The 24,930-nt window shown below is 37.5% G+C and overlaps 1 protein-coding gene across 8 annotated transcripts in view; it reads left to right on the plus strand.

Moving 5' to 3' along the window:
• VPS13B (vacuolar protein sorting 13 homolog B) overlaps window positions 1-24,930 on the plus strand; it is a 774,679-nt gene that overhangs the window by 689,416 nt on the left and 60,333 nt on the right. For all 8 annotated transcript variants that reach the window (XM_067017180.1, XM_067017176.1, XM_067017182.1 and 5 more), the window contains exon 44: window positions 23,213-23,368. In XM_067017180.1, coding sequence (XP_066873281.1) covers window positions 23,213-23,368 — 156 coding nt within the window. The remainder of the gene's footprint in view (window positions 1-23,212; window positions 23,369-24,930) is intronic.

Consider the following 24,930-nt stretch of genomic DNA (forward strand, 5'->3'; position numbering starts at 1 on the left):
GGACCCTCTGAAGCCAAGAGAGGTCTTAATGGGTCCAGAGGGTCTTCATGGAATTCCATACACCCACAATTGCAAATTCTGCTGTGTTCTAATGAGAGGTTACATCTGAGGATCAGAAAAGCTAACCACTTAGCTTCAAACAGCACCTGGAGGTAGTCATAGACTCATAAGTGAGCAAACTGTTCCTTTTTCCAGACTCCAAGTCATATCCTGCACTGCCCAGCAGGCTTGGTTTTAGGAACATTTGTGTCTACATGTTTATGCTACCTTGGGTGTTAGTCAATTCATAGTCTCAGGGAGGATTTCTAAAGTTCAGAGAACTTAACTCCACTAAACAATGTAGCTTATATTGCAGAGATCAAGAAAGTGGCAATGACACCTGGAAAGGTTTCAAAGAGGTCAACATGTCTTAGAACCACACAGGAGGTTGCTATCAACAGTAAGTCCCAACAGGATGGAAGAAAAATATGGACACAACCAATTCCAGAAATCCAAAGCTGAAAAACCTTTTAGAATTGAAATGTTATAAACTCTCCTTATAGTTTCTAACACATGCTCTGAGGCAGAATCACTTAAAATGCTGGATATCCCGCAACAGTTGCTTGCCTAAGCAAACAAAGGAAGAACAAAACTTTTTCCTAGGGAATAATTGAACATATTCAGCTGCACAGTCATATATGCCACCACAAAGGGCCCTTAAATATTCCAATTCAGTAGACTTCAGATCAGGTTGGACGAGAACAGTAACCAGTCCTTTACTGAGAAGTGCTTCACATTCTATGAAGTTGAATCTAAGGACTGGATATGTGAGTTTATGGAATCTTTCCCCAGGATATGGGCAGTATATGCAGCTCAGAGTCAAGGGAAGCTTTGTTTAATTTCGCCAAACTGACTTTAGTGGCGCTTCCATCATAGTAGGACTTGTGTGTAGGCTGTTCAAGTTAACTTCCTTTTCTAGTTAAGAGAGAGCACTGTTAGGTAATTAAACTGCTTGAAAAAGGAATGCCTCTATCTTGTATGTAAGGAATTACATTTGCTTTTACCCTCAAAACATGCCCAATTTATAGATTATGCATTTTTTTTTAGAATTCTTACTACAAATGACTTAATCTTATTAATCAAACCATCAGTCAAGGTGAAAATGAGCTCTAGACAGAGCTATAGAAAATAACAAAATATTGCTCCAAAATGGATATAGTAGGAAGTTTTATAAGCTTGTGAAAATGGCAGGTATTTAAAAATGCAAAATGCAACAAGGTAAGAATCAATTTGGAAGAGCAGCAGAGCATCTGGGAAATACTCATCAAAGTAATCAGATTTAGGGAAGAAACTGTAAATCGGACATTGGTTTCATCAGGCAGAGATTGGCCAACTTTTTTGTGTAGGGCCAGACAGTGAATATTTTAGGCTTTCAGGGCCTTAGAGCCTCTCTCAGAGCTATTCAACTCTGCACAAAGCAACCATAACAAATGAGCTTGACTATGTGCCATAAAATTTTAAAATAAATTTTAAAATTTATTTTAAATGAATATGACATAAATTTTAAATTTTTTTAATAAAATTCTATTTATAGACAATGAAGTTTGAAGTTCAATAATTTTCACACATCACAAACTAGTATGCTTCTTTTGAGCTTTTTCAACCATCTGAAAATGTAAAAAACACTCTTAGCTCACAGGCTATACAAAAATAGGTGGTGTACCACATTTGGCCCACAAGCCATGCCTGATTTGCCAACGCCTGCTCTCAGGTCTCTCAGTGGGCAAAATTCAGGAGACTAAAGGTTTGATATTAAATTGTCTTTGTTCTGATCTAAATGGGATTCCCATCACTTGAAAACTTGGTAACATTTTTCAGAAATTATGAAATGACGGGTAATAGTTTAAATCTAACACTTATAAAATCAACCTGTGCTTACCACATAACAGTAAAATATTTGTATTGTTCTTGTTCTCAGCCCAAATAGACAGGAAGTTCTGCAGTTCTCTATTTTTGGATGTAAAAATATTTTAAAGTGAGATCTGATCATTTTTCCTCCTGCCTAAGGGAAAAGTGATGATTTTTTGAGTAGCTACCTATGTTAGGGAAATTCCAGCCAGTTAATTTTATTGGCTAGACTGTCATTTCTCACTCAGTCACCACTCTTTCCATATCCATTTATATAGTGCGTGTGCACACATATACCTAGAGAATGAGCACATTTCTTGTTTCCACAGTCACAAATTAAAAAATTTAAAAGTAGACTTAGGGACGCGTTGGCAAAACTGTTCTAACTGATAAATTTGTCAAGTGTTTGCCCCTGCTATTATATGGCACACAGCATATCAGAGTTGCTTAGAAAGGGCAAATGAAAAGACACTCTTACACACTGAAGGTGCAGATGGAATTGATACTTCCTTTCTAAAAAGCAATTTGATAAGAAGCATTATAGCTATTAAAATGGTCATAGCCTTTGACCCAGTAAATCTCCTACTAGTAATCTACTCTCAGGAAGCAATCCAAATTAAAGCAAAGGTTTATACACAAAAATGTTCATTATAATTTGACTTATACCATCAAAGAATCTAAAATCAAAATGTTCACTTTTAAAGAAATAGGTACATAAAATCTGGCGTATCTATGAGATGAACTTTTGTGGGACCTTTAAATTTTTACATAGGAAGGTGAAGTGCTACCATATCATATCAGTCAGAAAAGCAGAACATAAAATTCTACACATACAATATGATCTTAACAATATAAGAACAAATGCATAGAAAAATACTGGAAAATATGTCAGAATACTGGAAGGTATGTCAAAATGTTAACAGTGGTTGCCTCTGAATGGTGTATTCTTTTAAGGTGGTATTTTTCCAATGTATTACATTTTTATATACTTCTCAACTTTTAAAAATAAAGGATATAGATTATTAAATCAGAGAGAAGTTAAGTAAAAACCCTGAAAATATTTATATATAGACTAAAAGACAGGAATTTCAAATGCTAATTAGAACAGTCGCAAGTGTAATGACATTATTGGCCAAAAAGTTCATTCGGGTTTTTTGTAGCATGCTATGGAAAAACCCGAGCGAACTTTTTGGCCAACCCAGTATATCAAGAATGGTTATTTTTAATGCTTCTCTTACGAACTATTGCAATCATTTTTATCAATTATTCTCTTAGTTACATCTTTGCCCCACTTCAATCTACCTTGCAGACTATAAGTCGAGTCATTTTCCTAAATGTTTTGATACTTTCCTGTCCAAAAATGTTTGCAGCCTACATCATCATCTATTAAATATATCCAAATTATCTGGCATCCAAGGCCTGCCTCAGTCTACTCACAAGCCCTCCTCTCTGCCATTATTTCTGTCTAGCTGCTTATTTGGTCTCCTTCCCTCCCATTCATTTTTAATCAATAAATGATCATTTCTTGTGACCTATTGTGTGTAATTAAATATGTACATTTTTCTAAGAAACTGTCTGATGAGGGAGTCAGAAAAGTAAACAAATTATTATAGACATGATCTATATCTGTGAGGATATTGTGGCATCCAGACAGGGAGAAATGATGGGTAACTGAATTAAAACACCAGCCACAGGGAAGAAGAGCAAGAGGACCAGGAAGTACAATCAACTGCATCTGGATATGGACATGGTCTTAGTGAGAACTCAAAGAAAATGTTTCCTAACATGAGGAGGGGAATTTGCCAAGGCTTCCTAGTGGAAGGCATGTTTGTACTGAATTTTCATGTTTAAGTGTTAGGTCAGGGAAAGGCAGTGGGGAAGCGGTTCCAGGTAAAGGAACCAACATGTGTGAAAGCCACAGAGGCATGAAACAACATGGCATGGTAGGACTTGACTAATTTGGCTACAGTGTAGAGTACATGTGTGGAATTGCAAGACAGTAAAGCAGATGAAGGCCATGAGGACCCTTGTATGCTGTGCACATGAGGCAGAACCAGGGAGACAAACAGGCAGGCAGCATGCTATGTTCAAGGGAATTCAAGTTTTGTTCAGAATAAACTCAGGCATAAATTTGCATGCCATGCTGAAGAGATGTGTGCTGGGAAACTGGCTCTTTGGTGGTGATGGGAATACCCTGATTTGCAGGGCTGGCCAATTATCATGGTGTAAGTACTCCTACCATAGCTGATTTCAAGCTGCCAATGACTTCACAACCAGCTCACGAGATTCCTGAATATTTAGCAATACTTTTTCACAAACAAGTATGAGCCAGCTCCAACACATCACTGGCTGGAGGAGTTAAGTTCTGAAGAGCCTGGCTGTCCATTTTGAGGAGATATAACTAAATGTGATGGGCAGCTTTTGGCTACTGAAGGATTTTAAGTAGAGTCATCACAGGATCACAGTTGCATTTTAGAAAGATTGCCGTCGTGTAGTTGAGAAGACAGTCTAGAGGAGGCTGAGAATACATGCAGAGGGTTGTATGGGCACCACTGTATAGCCCAGGAGTGAGAGAGATTATAGTAACTGAGCCAAGACAGAGTAGAAGTCAGAGATTGGTGAAAATGCCTAACAGACTGATCTTTCTGTGAATAACAGCTATAAATTGTGAGCAAAACACAAAACAACTACCTCTGGAGACGAACAAAGGCAGACAGATTTTGGAGGTGAATAGAATCTTCGAGCAAGTAATCTGTACAGAAAGATTTACCCATTTTTTGTTGGCTTTGCTTTGAGGGCAACCACAGTTGTAGCAGTGCAGGGGTGGCCCACTGTCTTTCTGGCCCAAGGTACCAGATGAAAGAGCTCAGGCAACCAAGGCTGCTAGACAGTGAGGAGAAAAATCTTGGAAAATGGAAAGCCAGAGAATGGGAAAATAATATGTTGAAATTTGGCCCACCTGTCTGCTTACTACTGAACCACACATGCATGGGGCAGACTGAAAGCAGATTGTACCCAAGGCTTAAAGAACTGAATTAATCTGCACTGCCACTCACCCAGGTGTAAGAGTTTTAGTTTGACTCTAAACAAATTAATTACCTGTTAAAAATATTAACACTCTGGAGGAGTTATAAGAGAATCCAGAGTGTCCACAACATAGCATCATTTACAGTGTCCACAATATGACCCCAAATTACTTGACAGATCTCAAGAATCTAAAAAAAAAAGTTACTCAATTTCAAGGGAAAGATAATTTACAGATTCCAACACCAACGTGACCCAGAGGTTGGAATTATCAGGTATATATTGTACTTTAAACCAACTATGGCAACAGTAAAAGGATTTTACAGGTATAATTAATTTCTAAATTAGTTTATTTTTTAACATGTTTTCAATTGAAGTATAGTTGATTTACAATATAATATTAGTTTCAGGTATACAGCATAGTAATTCAAAATTTTTATAGATTATACTCCATTTAACATTATTATAAAATATTAACTATATTCCCTGTGCTTTACAATATATCCTTGCTGTTTATTTATTTTAGACATAGTAGTTTGTACTTCTTAATCCCCTACCCCTATCTTGCCCCTTCCCCCTTCTCTTCTCCCACTGGTAACCACTATTTCTCTATATCTGTTAGTTGTCTTTTAGTTAATCAAAACAGAGGTGGTTCTAGGTGGGCTAATTTAATCAGGTAAAAGCACTAAAAGAGAGACTGGACCCTTTTGTGAGGAGAGAGAGAGATACCTACATTCCTCCTGGCCTTGAAGAAGCAAATTACCATGTTGCAGCTGCCTATGAAGAGGACCATGGGGCAGGTAGCTGTGGGAAGGCACCAGCACCTGCAGGTGGCTGCCAGTGCTGGTCATTAAAAAGTCAAAGCCTGCATCATATAGACACCAGGGAATAAGTTCTGCCAACAACCTGAGTGAGCTTGGAAGCGGATTCTTCCCAAGTCAAACCTCTAAATAAGAATGCAGCCCAGCTGACACCTCAGTTGCAATCTTGTGAGACCATAAGCAGATAACCCAGCTAAGCTCTGCTTGGACTCCTGACCCACAGACACTGTGAGATAACAACTGTGAGTTGTTTTAAGCTGCCAAATTTGTGGTAATTTTTTACTCAGCAATAAAAATACAACATGACACAAGAAAAAAGTCAGTAAACTTGAAGATGGTTCACTAGAAATCATCAAATCTGAGGAAGAGAGGGAAAAAAAGGTTCAAACAAAATGAATAGAACTGCAAGGACCTATGGGACAATTTCAGAAGATCTAATATATGAGTAATTGTAATCAGAGACTGAGAGAAGAGAGAGAATGGGGCTCCCAAAATTAAAGAAATAATCTCAGAAAACTTCCCAAACTTTCTGAAAGACAGAAATTTACAGACCCAAGAAGCTCAGGAAAAACTCCAAACAGATGTTTCAAAGAAATTCACACCCAGGCACATCATAATGAAACTACTAAAAACCAAAGATAAAGAGAAAACCTTGAAGCAACCAGAGTTAAACTATAGGGGAAACAATTCAAATAACTACTGACTTTTCTTTATATATAGTAGAGGCTAATAGACAGTGGAACAAAATCTTTAACGTGCTGAGAGAAGGTTTATTAGGGAGAGATCCATTTGGAAGATATTTTGGAGGTTATAATCACCAGGATTTGGTAATTGACTATGGAAGAGAAGGGCCTGGATCAACTCCAAGGTTTCAGACTTAGGGGACAGGTTGGTGGTGTTGTACTTGGCCACAACAGGGAACTGAGTAGGAGGACAATGTTTTCCATACAGAGACAGGGGCAGCTGTGAGAGCACAGCACAGTGTCCCTAAAGTCCATTTTGGACACATTTGAGTTTTAGGTTACTTTGGAGGCAGGAAGGATGATATATTAGAAACAGCACAGATTTGAAGCTGTAAATACCTGGATTTCACTCCTAAGGTTTTTTAGCTGTGTAAAATTGGACAGTGTCGTAATTCCTTGGAGCTTCAGCTTCCTCTTCTGCAAAATTAAGAAGTTATTGTGAATATCCCATGAAATTACATTTATAAGGTGCCTACTAAAGAACTCAGCTCTGTGTATCCAAAGGTTCCTTTCCTTTCCTTTCTCTTTTCTAACCAGACCTCCAAGTGGCCATGTTGAATAGGCAAATTGAATGTAATGGTCTGGAGCTGAGAAGAATAGTCTGGGCTAGAGGTAAAGGTTTGGCCTCTCATCAATGCCTGGGTAGCAGTGGGAATAGACACGAATGCCCAAGGAAAGAGTGCTAAGATCAGAGGACGTTATTAGTTAGCTCTTGCTGTAGAAAAATGTACAGTGGTGGTACAGGCATAGGATAACTATTATAGATACTCCCATTCATAGGAGGAGAAAATGGGAGACACATGGGAGTTACTGATCCATAGAAATTCTGAAATCCAAACACGTAAATGTTGGAAGTTTCTTAATCAGTAATCATTCATACTGCTGCTTGGGAATAATTTTCCGTGGCTGCTGGCTTTGGACTTTTGGTCCAAGCCTCTGTGTCATCCATCCTTTTCCATGAGAAAAGTATCCTTTGTTTGCTCTTCATAGTTTTCTCAGCCTGCTTTCTACCAGTTGAATTATGAAAGTTTAAAGGCCCCTTTACATTTTGTACTGTCTTTGTCTCTTTCAGTCTAAGTTAGCAGTGTTTCTGCCAGTATAATTCTTTAAAGAACACTGTAGGTCTCTTGTTAATCTTACTGTGGTTCAGCACTGTAGACAAAATCACACCCACATCTCTTCAAGACAGTTCCTTCTCTGCTTTGGGATTCTGCCCACATTGCTGGGGGGCATCACCCTTAAGTGTTTCAGAAACCCTATTGTTTGAATAGTTCATTGAGACACCAATTTAGATCTTTCTGAGATCTTAACAGAGGATTTTACAACTACATCCTTAGCTTCATTCCCTAGACCCAGCTTTCCTGGCTGTGTCCTGGATTTGATCTTTGCCTGGAAGCTCTTTCTTGATTTTTAACATCATTTCCATCTGAAAGGCTAGAAATTTTCAAAACTAGCAAGTCCTGGCTCCTGTTTATCTAACAGTTCTTCCTTATGCGTGCAGTGCTCCTCTTGGACTTTAATACAAGCAGCAGATAAAAGCCAGGAGGCACTTCAACACTGCCTGGAAATCTCCTTAGCTAGATCACATGGTTTATTAGGCACATTTTCTGCTTTCCATGTTACTGCAGGTTATGGTGTTGCTGAACTCTCTGCCACTGCATAACAAGAAACCCCTTTCCTCCAGTTTCCAGTAATATTTTCTTCACTGGCATCCTCCTCTAAGGCCATCAAGTTTCAATTAATAGTATCTTTGAAGCACCTTAGATATTCACTAATACTCTCAAGTCTTTCTGGTTTTTGTGCACAGGCTTGCTCCAATGCCCCCCCCATTTTGTTTTTTGTTACATTAGCACCCCACTTGTGGGTACCACACTCTATTAGTTACATATTGCTGTTTAACAAATTACCCCACAACTTGAGTAAATAAAGCAACAAACATTTATTATCTTAGTTTCATTAGCCAAGAACTTTGGGAGTGGTTTACCTGGGTGGTTCTAGCTCAGAGTCTCTGATAAAGCTGTAGTCAAGACGTTAGCTGGAACTGCAATCATCTAAAGGCTTGACTGGGCTGGATGATCCATTTCCAAAATGGCTCCCTCATATGGCTCTTGGCAGGAGGCCTCAGCTCCTTGCTACAAGGATCTCTCCAAAGAGTTGCTTGAGTACTCTCAAGACACAGCAGCTGGCTTCCCCCAGATCAAGTTATCCAAGATAGAACAAGACAAAAGCCACAGTGTCTTTTATGACCTAGGCTCCGAAGTCATTAATTATCATTTCTGTAATATCCTAGTGGTTGTCCAGATCAGCCCTATTCATTGTGGGAGGGGACTACACAAAGGCACAAATAAAAGGAGACATGGATCATTGGGCTGTCTTGGGGCTGAGCTGCCATAAAGATTTAAACCCCATAGAATTTAGGGGTTAGGCTGAGGAATGGGATCCATTGAAGAGGAATAAGAGGAAGACAGAAAACCAAGACATGGCAGGAAAACTGGGACATAATCGTGTTCTAAGAGCCAAGGAGACTATCTAGAAGGATAGAATTATCAGTGTCATATGCCATAAGGAGATTGAGTGAAGCAAGAACTGGGGAGACCATTGTATTGGCCAATTGGGAGGTCACTTATAGCTCAAGGAAAGCATTTTCAGTGGCAAGATAGGGATAGAAATCAGGATGAGTGGGTTGAAAAATGAGTGGGAGGTGAGGAAATAGGGAGAATGAGCATGAATTTTTTTTTTTTAATCTTGATTGGGTGTTAGCTACAGAAAGCTGCAGGGTCAAGCAAGGATTTTAAATTAAAGTACCTTAGGCATGTTCATATCTGAGCAGAAATAAATAGCAGATAGGTTGGTGATGCAGAAGAGAGGAAGAATGATTAACGGCATCAGGTCCCAGAAGGGGAGAAGAAGAAGGCATCCAGATCACAAGTAGAAGGGTTGACCCTGGATGGAACGAGGTTTATACCAAATATCTATTGCTGCTTAACAAACCACCATAAAACTTTAGTGACCTTAAAAAATTTATTCGCTCATGAGTGTGTTGGTCAGAAATCTAGGTGCACTTAGTTAAGAGGGTCTTCTGCTCATCCCAGCTGGGCTCACTCATGAGGCTGCAGTCACCTGGTAGGCCATCTGGGGCTGGGTGGTCCAAGACTGCCCCACCTACATATTTGGTACTTGGCAGACCACTGGCCAGGGCTCTGTTCCATGTGTTCCTTCCAGCAGGCTAGCCTAGTTGGGAGAACGAGAACAAAGACTGCAAATCCTGTTGAGCCTAAGCTCAGAACTCTCACAGTATCTGCTGCCACATTCTACTAGGTGGAGCATGTCACAAGGGGAGGCCAGATCCAAAGGATAAGGAACAAGATTTTAACCTCTTGATGTGAGTTGCTAAGAGAATTTGTGGCCATTTTTAACTTGCCACAAAAGACTCCTCCTGCTTTGAGACCAGAGAGAGAGTGAGGATGAGTGTGAATGTAGATGTGGTTGTAGTGGGTATTTGCTGAAAGTAAAAAGAGGGAAAATACATAGGAGGCTTTCCACTCCAGGGAGGGGCGGGGTTGGGGTGGGATGAGCCTATAGAGAGAGGAGAGGACCTTCTGTACTGAGGAGTTTCTGTCTCTACATTAAATGTGTTAGGAGGCTATGGCTGTGTTTTCAACATGAGCAAAACTTGATTATATTTGAACTATGAAATGATCACTTTTGCTGCCTTTGACCTGTAGGTGTGATGAAATGAGCAATATATATTAACAGACCTCTTTATATTGAAACTGTATCAGCATTCCTGGAATAAATACCTGAACACAGCATTTATTCTTTAAACATACTCCTAGATTTTTCTTTCTTTTTTTTTTTTTTTGCGGTACATGGGCCTCTCACTGCTGTGGCCTCTCCCGTTGCGGGGCACAGGCTCCAGACGCGCAGGCTCAGCGGCCATGGCCCACGGGCCCAGCTGCTCCGCAGCATGTGGGATCTTCCCGGACCGGGGCACGAACCCGTGTCCCCTGCATCGGCAGGCGGACTCTCAACCACTGCGCCACCAGGGAAGCCCCATACTCCTAGATTTTATTTAGAAGTATTCCACTTAATATTTTTACATTTGTGTTCATTCATTAGTCTATAGGTTTTTTTGTTTGTTTGTTCGTTGGCCTGTTTGGGGGATCTTTTGTTCTTTTTTTGTCTCAGGACTGTGCTAGTTTTGTAAAATAAAATAAAATTTTCTGCTGACCAACAGTGTAAAAAAAAAAAAGGAGACTTTTAAAAAAGTGATTTTCCATTAGAGAAATGCAAATCAAAAGTACAATGAGGTATCACCTCACACCAGTCAGAATGGCCATCATCAAAAAATCTACAAACAGTAAATGCTGGAGAGGGTGTGGAGAAAAGGGAACACTCTTGCACTGTTGGTGGGAATGTAAATTGATACAACCACTATGGAGAACAGTATGGAGGTTCCTTAAAAAACTGAAAATAGAACTACCATATGACCCAGCAATCCCACCACTGGGCATATACCCTGAGAAAACCATAATTCAGAAAGAGTCATGTACCACAATGTTCACTGCAGCTCTATTTACAATAGCCAGGACATGGAAGCAACCTAGGTGTCCATCAACAGATGAATGGATAAAGAAGATGTGGCACATATATACAATGGAATATTACTCAGCCATAAAAAGGAACGAAACTGAGTTATTTGTAGTGAGGTGGATGGACCTAGAGTCTGTCATTCAAAGTGAAGTAAGTCAGAAAGAGAAACACAAATACTGTACGCTAACACATATATATGGAATCTAAAAAAAAAAGTCATGAAGAACCTAGGGGCAGGACGGGAATAAAGACACAGATGTAGAGAATGGATTTGAGAACCCAGCAGCCGCATAGCACAGGGAGATCAGCTTACCGCTCTGTGTCCACTTAGAGGGGTGGGTTAGGGAGGGTAGGAGGGAGATGCAAGAGCGAGGGGATATGGGGATATATGTATACATATAGCTGATTCCCTTTGTTATACAGCAGCAACTAACACACCATTGTAAAGCAATTATACTCCATTAAAGATGTTAAAAAAAATACAAAAATTAAAAAGTGATTTTCCACAGTATCTTGCTCATAACTGGCATATGATAAGTGTTCACTGAATAAATAAATGTTGAGATTTCTCATAACATCTGACATTTCTCAAGAACATAGATTTAAAAGCTTATTTTCACAATATGAACATTGTAAACAGCATTCTTTGCATCATATTGGATGCCTTTATGTGTATTATATAGACACACAAAAAGAGATCCTCTGATCTCAAAATGTATGCTTTTGTATGCTGTCAGTGCAGTTGGACTTGTAATTAGGGGTAGCTCCTGGTCTCCCCTACCTCTACCCCTTTGGCCTCCCAGTGGCCTCTGATGAAAACTATTATAAAATAGGAAAATGCTACAGGAGGGGACTAGCAGTGTACTTCAAAGGAGACCAAATTTCAGGTCCACATGCATGTCCAACTCTTCCTACTTGTGTTTAGCTCTGAAGAAGTTTTATTGTTTATCATAAACTAAAAGTACAATTACCAAATAGTACTGATTTAAAGTAGACATTATTTCAAGTTAAATTTGCCTTACATTGTCTCTTTCTCTAATCATGGAAATAGACTCCCAGAAACTACAGTAACACCCTTGCTGTTGTGTAGGGCACAGCTGTCCACAACGAGCAATTGCATTTAGGGAGGAAGGATTGTATGCCTTTGCTCCCCACTGGCAGTAACAAGCTTCTTTTTATTGTTGCTGACATTAAGATAGCTAAAATCAACAGTGAGGTAAACAGTTCTTGGGACCATCTGGCAAGGATTTTAATCCAAAATATTCTGTAAACACTGACTCCATTTGAGTACCCGAGGCCTACTATCCAGTCACCAAAAACTGCATTTTTATTTTAGTTCTAAGCAGTCATCGAAACAGCAAAATAGTAGACTGTAGACTCGGTCTCTTCACCTTTCTCTCTTAAAATATTTTCAGTTTCCTGAGAGATTCCAGGACACTTACATTCTGTGAGGAAGGTTATTGTGCCTTGTTGAAGTCACCAGTAAATGGGGCCCTAACAGATTTGGTCATTAAGTATCTAGTGGATAGAGATATTTGGAATGTCTTCATTTACTGTTGGGAAATACACTTACTCCATTTAAATGAGAGGCAGAAGTTTGGGATTGAGTTTTCCTTTTCCTGTATGTTTCAAAGTTTCTTTGTAAAAATGGTTTGCAGTATGACCTGGTTAAGACTTTTAAAGTCATAAAGAAATGGCAAGGATAGGATTGTGATAGGGCACTTTATCCAGTCCCAGGGCTGATTTCTGGAGTTATCTACAAGCCTGCATGAAAGGGCACAACTGGGGATTATTTCAACTGTGAAGCACCCGGAGGAATGACTGCTGGTGCTGCTAATGGTCTCTCTGTCCTTTCTCTGGCAATAAATTTTAGATATTGAAATATAGCTTTGGAGAAAAATGTAACTGAGGATTCCTTAAGCTTTTTACAAGACACTCAAAGGCTTTTCACAAGCTAGTGCTCTGCAAATGTGAATTCTTGATGTCTAAACATAAAGGTCCTTGACTGAACTAATTTTAAATGCGAATTTTAATACAGAGTGCTTGGAGAAAGGGAGTGCAGCTGGACCATTAAAGCATGGTATTTTGCCATTTTTAAGTAATGGGAAATACTGATTAAGAATGTTACAAAGATTTCAGCGTACAGAATGTGATTGTGTTTAATCATAACCTGTTACCACAAGCCTGTGTAACAAAAGCATTAACTCTATTAAAGACAATGGCATACCTATTATACTGTGGCACTTTTTAATTCTTTCCATGCTGAACAGGATATTGAAGAGCTTATTATCTAAAGGTCAAAATAATGCCCAAGACATGGCCAAGCCCAATGAGTGTCAGATGCATGGAATGTTGGATGACTTCATAGTTATGAAATTATTTCATTTCTCATGATAATTCCTGACTTGCCAAGTTAGTGAATTTTAAGAACTCTGAGAGCAGATTTTAAGATAAATGTGAAATAATCCATACTTTTGGAGTCAGGGACTTCCCTTCAGGCATTAGTTCATATTTGACTTGCTTGACTTACGCTTGGGGATAAAATGAGTTAGGACAAGGTCTTAGATACCACATTCCCTTACTGGGAAAGAAAACCAACTTGCACAACTTTGGCTGGCTCATGTTTCTTGTTATACAGGCACTAAGAAGCAGCGGTTGCCATGAAATACTTTATTTAACCTTTATGAAAATGTTTTCTTAGTATGGCAAGGCAGTTTAGTTAAATGAAAATAAATAACTAAAAATTTTGGATTTCTTTTATATCAATCTGATGACTTTTTTTCTAATTAAAAATTAGGGATAACAATTATAATTGTCTAAATGGCCATGATCACTAAAAATAAATTACAGATTACATAGAACTACTTGATCTTCTCTTAGGACACATGTTGGCAATGTCTTCTATTTTACATTAAACTAAATTTTGCTAAATGATGAATGAACATTTTATTTATTTTTTTAATTTTTTTTTTTTTTTTTTTTTTTTGCGGTACACGGGCCTCTCACCGTTGGGGCCTCTCCCATTGTAGAGCTCAGGCTCCGGACGCGCAGGCTCAGCGGCCATGGCTCACGGGCCCAGCCGCACCGCGGCACGTGGGATCTTCCCGGACCGGGGCACGAACCCGTGTCCCCTGCATCGGCAGGCGGACTCTCAACCACTGCGCCACCAGGGAAGCCCATAAATGAACATTTTAAAAGAAAATTTAAAAGAACAATTTAAAAGAAAATCTTTATTCAAACTTTGGTTAGGTTTCTCTATGGTTTATATTTGTATTTAGTCAAAATTGATTTTCAAACAAACAAAAGCTGACAGTTTGGCTCACAAATTCAGAACATTTATCCAGGTCTGAATGACTATCAAACAGTATCTCCAGTTTCTTATCTTATTGGCTTCCATTTCTCAGCTTACCTACAGTATCCTTTATTATTTCCATCCAACATACCCTTATCTCTTCCACTGAAGAGTTGGGTCTAACCAAGAGCATGACTATCATGCTGTCAAGAGAGAGTGTCTACACGGCACCCCAATCTCCAAGAGGCTGTGAGGTAAATTATTTTTCCCTAATTTAGATAATTTCAATTTAGGTAACTTTTTAGCAAAGAATACCCATTAAGCATCCTATTGTCTTGTAGATAATGTATAAATTAAAAGTGCCACTACTCTTCACCCTACTTTTTCTTCTTTTTTAAACTGATTTTTCTCTTAAGTATGTAAATATCTGTAATAGAATGAACAGAGACTAATGTCTGAACAATGAAAAACCATAAATAAATTCTGGAATACAGATTGTAGTTATTTATGAGAAATCTTTTTTAATTTTTAAAAAGTTTCTATGACTTGATTATAGATACATTGAAACATTGATTAAGCCTTAATGTTTGCGAGATGTGGGCCATTTGACATCCTGTTTACTCATGGAAGTTCAAATGATTTATCATAAACTGTATGATGAAGTGACACATACTATTTTAAAACCATGAAGATGAATAGATATATGAAAGCATTATTTCTTTCTTTATAATAATTATATACATCATTTTTCTTTCATATACCTATGCCATTTTCTCTCACATTTCTTTATTTTTCTTTTTGCTCTGCACAATTATAAAGATTTTCAAGTTTTCCTTCCATAGTAATTATTCATACTTACTCTACTTGCATCAGTGTAGATTGTTATTCTGCAAATGCATTCTTTGTTTCCTTGCATTTATTTCTTATCTAATTTCCTTTTCATATCATCTAGTTTTTTTAAACTTCAGGCTGTTTTCTGTTTATACTAGACTCTTCTTTCCTCTCAGTATTTTTCTACAGTTTTATAGAAATCATGTATTTTTTGCATGCTTTAGAGAAAACCAAAACCTTTCCTGATTTCTTTCCCCTGAATTCTGCAACTGGGTATTTATTATTAACTAGTCTCTTCCCCTTGTTTTCTAAGATGATAGGCATTTTCCTTTGCTTCGCAATATCTTTTCATAGGTCTCATGGCTTATTGTCATGTCACTTTTGCTATTTATTAATGGTTGTATCATATGAATTGCCCTTGGTTATACTATATTATCATTTGAGGAATGATGGGATTTTTATTCTCATATCTCCAGCTACAGGGCCAGATAATAAAGTCAGTTCCTATTCCACTTCCCATTTTCCAGCTGGCATTTCCTAATATTCTCAATTATACAGAGGTGAAAGCTTCTTCATCCTCCCATGCTTCTCTGTTATCCTGAATTGTCAAAAGTCATAAAAAGCTACAGTTTCCCTCATCCACAACTCCTGTTTGTTTATTTTTTTCCTGACTCTTTCTTCATCTATGTTTGTCTTGTGATGACCATTCATAAAATACAGTGGTAAAATAAATAAATAAATAATTTACTATTTAAGACTAGATATAGAAAAACCAGGGAGATAGTTAATAGCATTATTTCAAACAGCCCAACAACTATCAGTTACTGTGTTTCAGTGCCTTTAATGCTTTAATCCCCGGTGTTTATTGATGACGGATGCTCTGAGGGTAAGTGGCAGTTCCTGACCTAAGAGTTCACTGCCTCTTCATCCTCCCTTTCTGTACCAATCTCTCTCAGGCAGGTCCTCTCCCTATCTCTCAACTCTCCTCCATCCCCAAGAATCTGCACACATGCCTCTTGGTTGCCTGAGAGCAAGATCTGACCTCCTGAAACAATGATTTTTTTTTTAATTCGAGTATGCCTCTTTCTTTTCCAGGATCAAAATTCAATGGTTCCATTTGGGTTATGGTCAAAGCTGTTAGAGGAATGTAAGCTGATGAGTTCATAATATAAAGTTAATTTTCTAAATTACATTGACAAGTTGTTTGCACAAAGGTTTAAAGCCATAGTTTGCTACTTTTATGACTTGTCTTGGTTGTAATGCACTCAATGTGGTTTTTAGACATCAAGTTTGTACAGAAAGAACCACTCCAAGTTAGGTTGTCACCTGCTTTCGTTTATCAGAAGTAACAGTCCTGTATATCTTTTATTCTATTTCAATATGTCTTTTTTTCATGTTATTTATTTGGGTAAGTAAAATATGTCAATCTCTGGTCAATCTTTTAATTTCCCCAAGCATAATACCTCTGGAGTCCTACAACAATTTTTTCCTTCCTCTCATGAATTTTTGCACTATACTTTTTCTGGTGAAATATCTCTCCCACTATATTTTGAGAATTTTCGGTGTGTGTGTCTCATTTGTCTTTATCTCCACCATGTATAGTACAGTTAGTTGGCTTATGGTGAACATTTAATAGATGTAGATCCTAAGAATATTTGCTAAATTGGAAAGAAAAAATAAAAAACTATTGCCCTAGGGGGAAAAAACCTCAAATTATTACATTAAACTGCTCCAGGAATCAAGTGAGTAAGTATACAGCAAGCCAGACCCTGTGTGAGGAGCCAGTGGTGGAAGCCTCAGAGATAAACTGAGGCCCATGTCACCCTGTTAGCAAAGTGCCAATGAGCAAATGGCAAAGCTGACTAGGACAAATGGGGAAACTTCATGCAGGAAGCTGAATTTGAGTTTTTAAAATAAAAATGTCTAATTTCTTTTTACTTGAAATGCAGGCTCTGTATGCTATTAGACTTTTTTTTCATTTTAATAACATTAATTTTTATCTGATTGCAAAGTAATACATATTTATAGTATGAAATTTGGAAATTACGTAAAAGCACACAAAAACACACACAAAAAGGAAACTTAAAACCCATAACCCCAAGATAAGCACTATTAGCATTCTGGTATATTTCTAGCCATTTTCTCCCTTAGGAATAGGAATCTATACTTTTTGTTCATTTTACAAAAATGGGATGTATACTGCACATATCTTTTTGTAATGTGCTCCTTTTCTGGTTAATCTTTGGCTAAGTAATATTGTTCACGTTTTTTCATTCTGTGAGTTTTTCTCAATGGCTTGAGAGGATCCTAAGTATAAGAGGCTCTGAGTAAGCGCACCTCAGTTCAAATCTTATACCTGGCCCTCTTCAGCACTGTGGCCCTGGGGAGGTCACACAGCCTCTCTGTAACTCAGCTTGCTTTTTCATCCATAAAATAAAACAAAATCAACTGCCACATAAGATTGTTTTAAGGAATTAATAAGAAAATATATAAAATGCAGCCCACTGCTTGACACATAGTATGTGTCTAACAACTGATAGCTATTATTGTTTTTACTATATTTCATATGACTAATTTCCTAGTAATGCCAAATTTTCATTATTAAAACAATTCTGGAATAAACCTATATCTAGGTAAATCTTTGCACATATGTATAATTATTATATCAGGATAAATTCCTGTTTAGAATTGATGAGCCCAGTGAGTATCTGAAACTTAGATTTTTGATACAAGGATTACCCTCCAGCTACAATTTTCATTCTAACCAACATTTTGTGAGTGTGCCAGGTTTCCCTTCTTTTGTAAGAGGTTGTTTTATGCTGATCTGTAGCCTTCATTAAATTCAAACAATCTTGAGAGAAAACCTACAAGCCCTCATATTTTGTGTCATGATACTTGTGGGATAACAGTGACTTATATCACCTCCTGAAAGGCTGACTTGGAAAGCTTTCTTTTTCTTTCTACTCTTTCCTCCAAAATACACTGCATCAAAGAGTCCAAGCTGTCCACTAGAAAATAATTCAATTTGACTTATTTCTACTTTATCATTCTTTTAGGCTGTGCTCTATAAAAGTAAAAGGATATATAGGGTTCTAAGAGTTCCAATATTGAATCAGAGTGACACCAAGCATTAGCAATTATCTAGACATTTTTCTACCTGGTTTTCAGCATTATTTCAGATACTCTGAACATCCTGAAATTCAACTGCCTTAAAAAAAGCAATAATGAGCAACATATTTTATTTTGTTTTCATGCTAGTTTATTGGTGTGAAATGTACTATCAGTTCGACTTATGCATTCCAAACAAGCAGTTTAACACTGATCTGTTTAATTTGATCTGTAGCTTTTCAGATATTATTTTAGATAGACAAGAATATTTTAACATTTTAACTTAATTTTCCCTCGTGATGCTCATCTAGTGTATCATTTGGGCTCTACTTTATGCTTTAATATCAATATTGCAATGTCTGATTATAGATCTGAGAGATTGCATTGATTTATAGTTTAATCTACTATTGTTATCCACATAAAGCAAATCTCCCGTATTGAAAAGTCATTCAAAATAGGAACTGTTTCTGAATATTTTGATTTGATTCTCATTTTATGATATTATTTTATGAACAAATATTGCCACTAAACGTTTTGAATATCTACTTTGGGTTATTTTTCAGTAATCCCAATTCATTTATTCAACAAATATTTTATTGAATGACTACAATGCACTAGGCTCTTGGGATAGAGATATAAGTTTAGAAGTTTAGAAAACAAATATGATGCTTAAGCTTTAATATATATATAAATATACATTATATACTATATGTTTATATATATATATATTCAGTAGCTTATTTCACTTGCATTTCACATTAATTTTTTAGAACTCCTAAAATTTCTACAAAGAATACAATGGATTGGGGGAATTTTTTTTTAATATTTATTGATTTACTTGGTTGCACCGGGTCTTATTTGCAGCAGGTGGGCTTCTTAGTTGCAGCTCACTGACTCCTTAGTTGCAGCAGGCAGGCTCCTTAGTTGCAGCAGGCAGGCTCCTTAGTTGCAGCAGGTGGGCTCCTTAGTTGCGGCAGGCGGGCTCCTTATTTGTGGTATGTGAACTCTTAGTTGTGGCATGCATGTGGGATTTACTTCCCTGACCAGGGATTGAACCCAGATCCCCTGCCTTGGGAGCATGGAGTCTTAACCACTGCACCACCAGGGAAGTCCCTGGAGAAATATTTTGAAGTTATGTAATTTTCAGTTTCTTTTTAGAACATTACATATTACTATACAGTAAGTTACGGTAAAATGCAGAAAATATACAAGTGACTCTGAAGACAAACTTTCAATTTCTGATTAAGTAGAAATCATCTTGATAACAATTTTAAAATGAATAGTGAAGTAAAGTTCACAGAAAAGTATCTAGTACCTTCATTTATATTTAAGATACAATTTAAAAATTTTTCTTAGCCATCCCCTCTCTGTTTCTCTTCCTTGGTGTACCCTATTATCCTAGATTTCATCTTGTTTTTCTTTCCTCTGTAATCTGTCGATTCAGGAATTCTCCCTTGGATGTACCTGTGGGTGGTCCTGAGAGCTGATCCCCAAGCCTCTGATCAGTAATTCAGTTTAAGTTTTATTTTTTATTCAAAAAAATGAGTGGAAAGTTCTACGCTCCCATTTGAGGTCTTCAGTGGAATTTAATCTTGCTGCCAGTGCAGCCCTGGAGTGGGAGGATCTGCTAGAAAAAAATAAATGCAGCCCCTTGAGACCTTCCATTGAGTGTGGCTACTGTACAACCTGCCTTATACTTAGTTTCAGTTCCCATTGAAAAGTTCAAACAAGAGTGGTTTGTATTTGACTTTGTTTTTCCCCCGCAATGGAAAATATTAGACACTAGCTAAGTAGGCCACAGAGAGTGAAAAGCCTGAATGGAAAAGGTGGTGAAGGAAGTGAGTCCGTAAGGGAAACTTAATAGAAAAAAGGGGAAAGAAAATTTCCAAATTGATAAGAGAACATTAAAGATATCTTGGACTCCAGGCAGAATGGATAGTAATATTTTGCTAAGCCCATTGCTTCCTTTCTCCTGTTTCTCATTCTGTTGCAGTTGTCCTGACCTCCACACTCTGCTCTCACCATCCTTTCACACATTGCTCATCTATACAGAAGGCTAATTCCTGAATAAAGCACAAATTCCTTAGCTTAGCAAATCTTCAGTGTTGGCCACAATCTAGATCTACTTCTCTGACCTATCCCTAACTCTTCTTTACATGTTCCCTTTTCTCCAACCAGTTGAGACTATTAACTTTGCCCCAAGCAAACCTTCTGGCTTCACCTCTCAGATTGTCCCCTTGGCCCAGAAGTGACTGTCATCCTTACAAGTTGAAATCCTACCCAAACTCTGAGACCCAAATGCTTCAGGAAGCTCTCCCAATCAAAGCAGTCTAAACAAGCCCTCTCTTCTCTAGACTTCTCTCATAATGCCTCTTGTTGGTTAGTTATGCATGCCTTATTTTCCCTGTAAAATCTTAAGCTCCTTGTGGGACAATGACCAAAGCTCTTCTCTTTATTTCCTCTATAGTTCTTAGCATATTGCCTTCCTTATAGTATCTGAATAATAAAACTGTATTGGATGAATAATAGAAAGAAGTCTCATTAGGATTAGGCAGTCTAACACAAATTTCACATTTTTATGCCTTATTTTATAGTTTCTTCGGTATAGAAATAAAAACAGGCATATGGGTACTTGTTATTAAATGGAGACTTTTCAGTACCCATAGCAGTGAAATTGAGCGAGTTGGTCCAACAGGAACAGAACTTCCCACCCTCACTTGATGTCCAGGCATATCTGAGCACCCCTGTCCAGTGCCCAAATCACTTACACCATGGGAAGGAGGACTAAAGTACCACTAGGCCTCCTGAATTCCTTTTTGTAGATTTTCTCTCCAAGGAATGTCATTCCTTTCCTATTAAATTATATATATATAATTGCCAATGATATTTAGATGCTTTTTAACTGTAAGCCAAACATTACAAATATTCTGTTGGTCATGCGTGTGGGGAGAAACGTCATGTTTTTCTCCCACTTAACTTTTCTGTGTGAACTAACTCCAAATGTATCTGAATTTTCATAATTCAAAGAAAATATATGTGCCAACATTTTGAGAACAAATAGCTGCCAAGCGAAACCTGCCAGCATACTCCTTGGTGACATTCAGTCATTAAAAGCTGTGTACACAGAGTGAGCTACCTAAAACTGAGCTCAGATGCAAATGTGAACACTCCTCAATTAAAATTACATTGTGTACATTAAAACTTTCTTTAGAGGCTGTAGAATTTTCAAGAAAAATACAGCTGAGCTTGACCTTAAGTACCTTACCTCATTATTTTTTTGTCATTTCCAGCTACTAGTCTCTCCAAAGAAAACAACTTTCTTTGTTTCTTTTAGTTTTGTGTGTACCCTGAGCTTTATTCCCAGTTGCTGCTACAAAAAACTGAAATGGTTCCAAACACCACTATTATTTTTCTTTTTTTTTTCTGTAACTAATATTTAAACATCAAAGATACTCTGGTACTTTTATGTTGAAGAATGTATATAAAATCACATTTTCCCTAAAGGTATTTTATTTGCTGTCCAGGAATTTTTTTTTTTTTTTTTTTTTAGCTGGTAGACTTCTTTTTTAGAAGTCATCTGAATGGTAGCCTTTTGATTTCACAAGATCACTGGCGATGGTATGGAGGACGAACTGGAGTGGGGCCATATTAAAAGCAGGGAGATGAGATAGGAGAGTTTATTTAATATTTTAAGATATTTAAAAACAAAAAAACCCTCTCAGTTTTCCACCAAAAAAATCACATTGTGATGACCAGTGACCCTGGGAAATTTTCAAATTAAAGCACTTAATAAGGGTTCCTCCCAAAGCTAAAACTAAAAAATAATGTTTCCATCAAAAAACTTTTATTATTATGGCAATTCCCATGTAAGTCCTTAATGTATTTATTTTAAGAGCCTATTATGATAGCTCTTACATAATATTTTCAAAGTTTTATTCATTCTGTTAATTTGGAAAATGTTTCATGTGATTAGCCTTTGGTTAGCTCTTTTAAAAAATTATGTATTATATGAAGGAAAATGTTCAGTTTGTATATCTAAATCTTTTTCCTAAAATGTCAGTTGTATTTCCTTATACTTAGTAATCATATAGAACATTGTTTTCATTTAAATATGTATCCTAAAGAAGCAGTCATTATTGTTGTTTTAGAATACTTGTTCAGTTAGTGGAATTAAGTTTGGAATACTTAATTGCAGTTAGTGGGTAGGAGTAGAAATAGAAAATATTTGATGACCATGAAAGAAATCTAAATATTACCAAAAGTTGACAGTGTTGCATGAATAAATACGAATGTGGATCAGGAGACTCAACTGGTAAAAGTCAACAATAAATACATGCTAGAAAAAAGTAGAACAGAGACATCTTCTCACACATTCAAAATGTTAAAGGTATTTCTACTTTGATATATGTGATCTCATAAGTAGACTGTATTAAATGAACTGCATCTTCAAATTGCTGTTTTGTTCTTAATCAAAAGAAAAAATAAGGAATGGCAATTTGGGTCAAAAATAATGCTACAAACCAAATGTAGCTTTAATTACTGTCTAGCCAGAAGAAGGAATAAACTATCAGCCAAGACCACGATTCTTTGATCTCACATTTCAGCCTTCTTGTCCTCCAGATGAATGAAATGGTCTTTCCTCAAATGTTCAACAGGCCTTTTACCATTTGATAGGACAGTTATTTTTAAGAAGGTTTAAAATGTGATCTGGAAAACCACATTGACTCTATGTGGCATATTTGCTATTCTTAGCCTGGTTGAATAAGCTGGAAGTGGATGAATAATGCAGGTTAGAAAGAAAACAGATGCTAAATATTACAGATAGGAAGGTTTTCCAGCAATGAGACTTTCATTTTAGGGCTAGTTTTTGTTGGCACTTTTGGCATTATGACGAGTGTTGTTTTTCTCTCCAGCTGTTACACATCTGTATTGAAGGCTGGGGCAATTGGCGTTGGTCAGAGCCCTTCAGTGTGGACCATGCTGGGATTTTTATTAGAACTATTCAGTACAAGGGTCGAACGGCTTCACTGATCATCAAGGTTCAGCAACTCAGTGGAGTACAAAAACAGGTAAGTTTCTTTGTGTTCATGGCCCAGACAACTCTTAATCATTTGATGTAATTAATGGAAGGGAAACTTAAAGAAATGAAAATATTAATTAAAAAAATCACACTGCCATGCCCAGCTATGCCTACTCCTACCATGCACACTGAGTACTTAATAAGTGCTTGTTGATGTTCCTGATGATGATGATGATGGCTTCATACCCCTTGTCCCACGTCTTTTACAAGAGCTGCTAACAAGCAGTAAACTTTACTGATTTTCATTTCACCTCTTCTCCCTGTCACCACCTACCTTCTGGTGGAGGTGCTAATGAGCTGTGAAATGGCCAAAGCGTCTTTACTGAGAAGGAAAAGAAGTCAAGGATGGTGGGGACTCTGGATAATCCAACAGTGGATAACCAGGAGTTGACTCATACATGTAAGAATAACCTGCGCAAAAGTCTTGTGATTCTCTCGCATGACAGAGTGGGCCTGGGTCTCCAGAAAGCTTGCTTTTCCTAGGAGTTAACATTAACTGCAGTAAAAATTCACTGCAGTCTAACTCTTGGCATATAAAACTTCAGCTCTCAGCACATATTTTTATATATTTTATAAAACTTCCTTTTGGCTGTTTTTGAAGTTCTAAGACTGCAAAGGGGAAAAAAAAAGTATCTGACACTTTTTTGTGTTCTTAAGATGTGAAAATGTGGTTTTTAAAAGATGTTTTTCAAGCATGGAGCATATGACAAGAGTAGAAAGAAAAAAAGGAAGTATTAAAATCTGAAAACTGGCTTCACTGCACACATAATAACTGGATTTGTCATAAGAGTTTTAACATATACATCTGCATCTGGATTGTAACAGTCTATCCAGAGCTTATGTGAACTGAGAACGTGATAGAGACGGCACTCAGTCCCTAGGAGAGGAAACAGGGAGCTTTCCGTATTGAGCACCTTGGGCTGCTCCATTGCTGTGTATGCCAGGGGCAGGCAGGAAGCAACAGGTGAGATGAACAGTAGGACCTATACCATATACATTCTTGGCCTGCACCTAATCAGGGAGCTGGACTTCATGTTCTCATTATTGTGGGCAACAGAAGTGAAAGGAAACCTGTAGCAGAGGAGAGTCCCAGACAAGAAGCATGAAAGAGTCTCTTCCCAGTCAACTGACCATTCCTCCAAGTATTTGTTGATTGCCTCCCGTAGAACAGAGAAAAATGAAAGACACTAAGTATGTAACACAGTCTTTGCTCTTAAAATGTAAATTTATATAAACCCAACAATGTGTACGACTGACAGTAAGTGTGAAGGGAATTCAGAGGTTTCACGAAGAAGATTTGACTTGATCTGGGCTTTACAAAACATGTCGAATTTAGATTAAGAGAGGGCATTCCAAGTCAGCAGTATAGGATAAATAAAGATACAAATATGGGACAAATGTGTCTTACCCAAGGACTCATGAGGGGACCAGTGTGGCTAGTGTGGGCTTTGAGCTGGAAAGTCATAAGAACAAGAACTGTCTCTCCTATCTGCCCTTAGAGCTCTCTTACATGGATATGCTCTCAACAAATATCTGCCCAATACACACTGG

The sequence above is a fragment of the Kogia breviceps genome, chromosome 17 (assembly GCF_026419965.1).
Source record: "Kogia breviceps isolate mKogBre1 chromosome 17, mKogBre1 haplotype 1, whole genome shotgun sequence".
NCBI lineage: Eukaryota > Metazoa > Chordata > Mammalia > Artiodactyla > Physeteridae > Kogia > Kogia breviceps.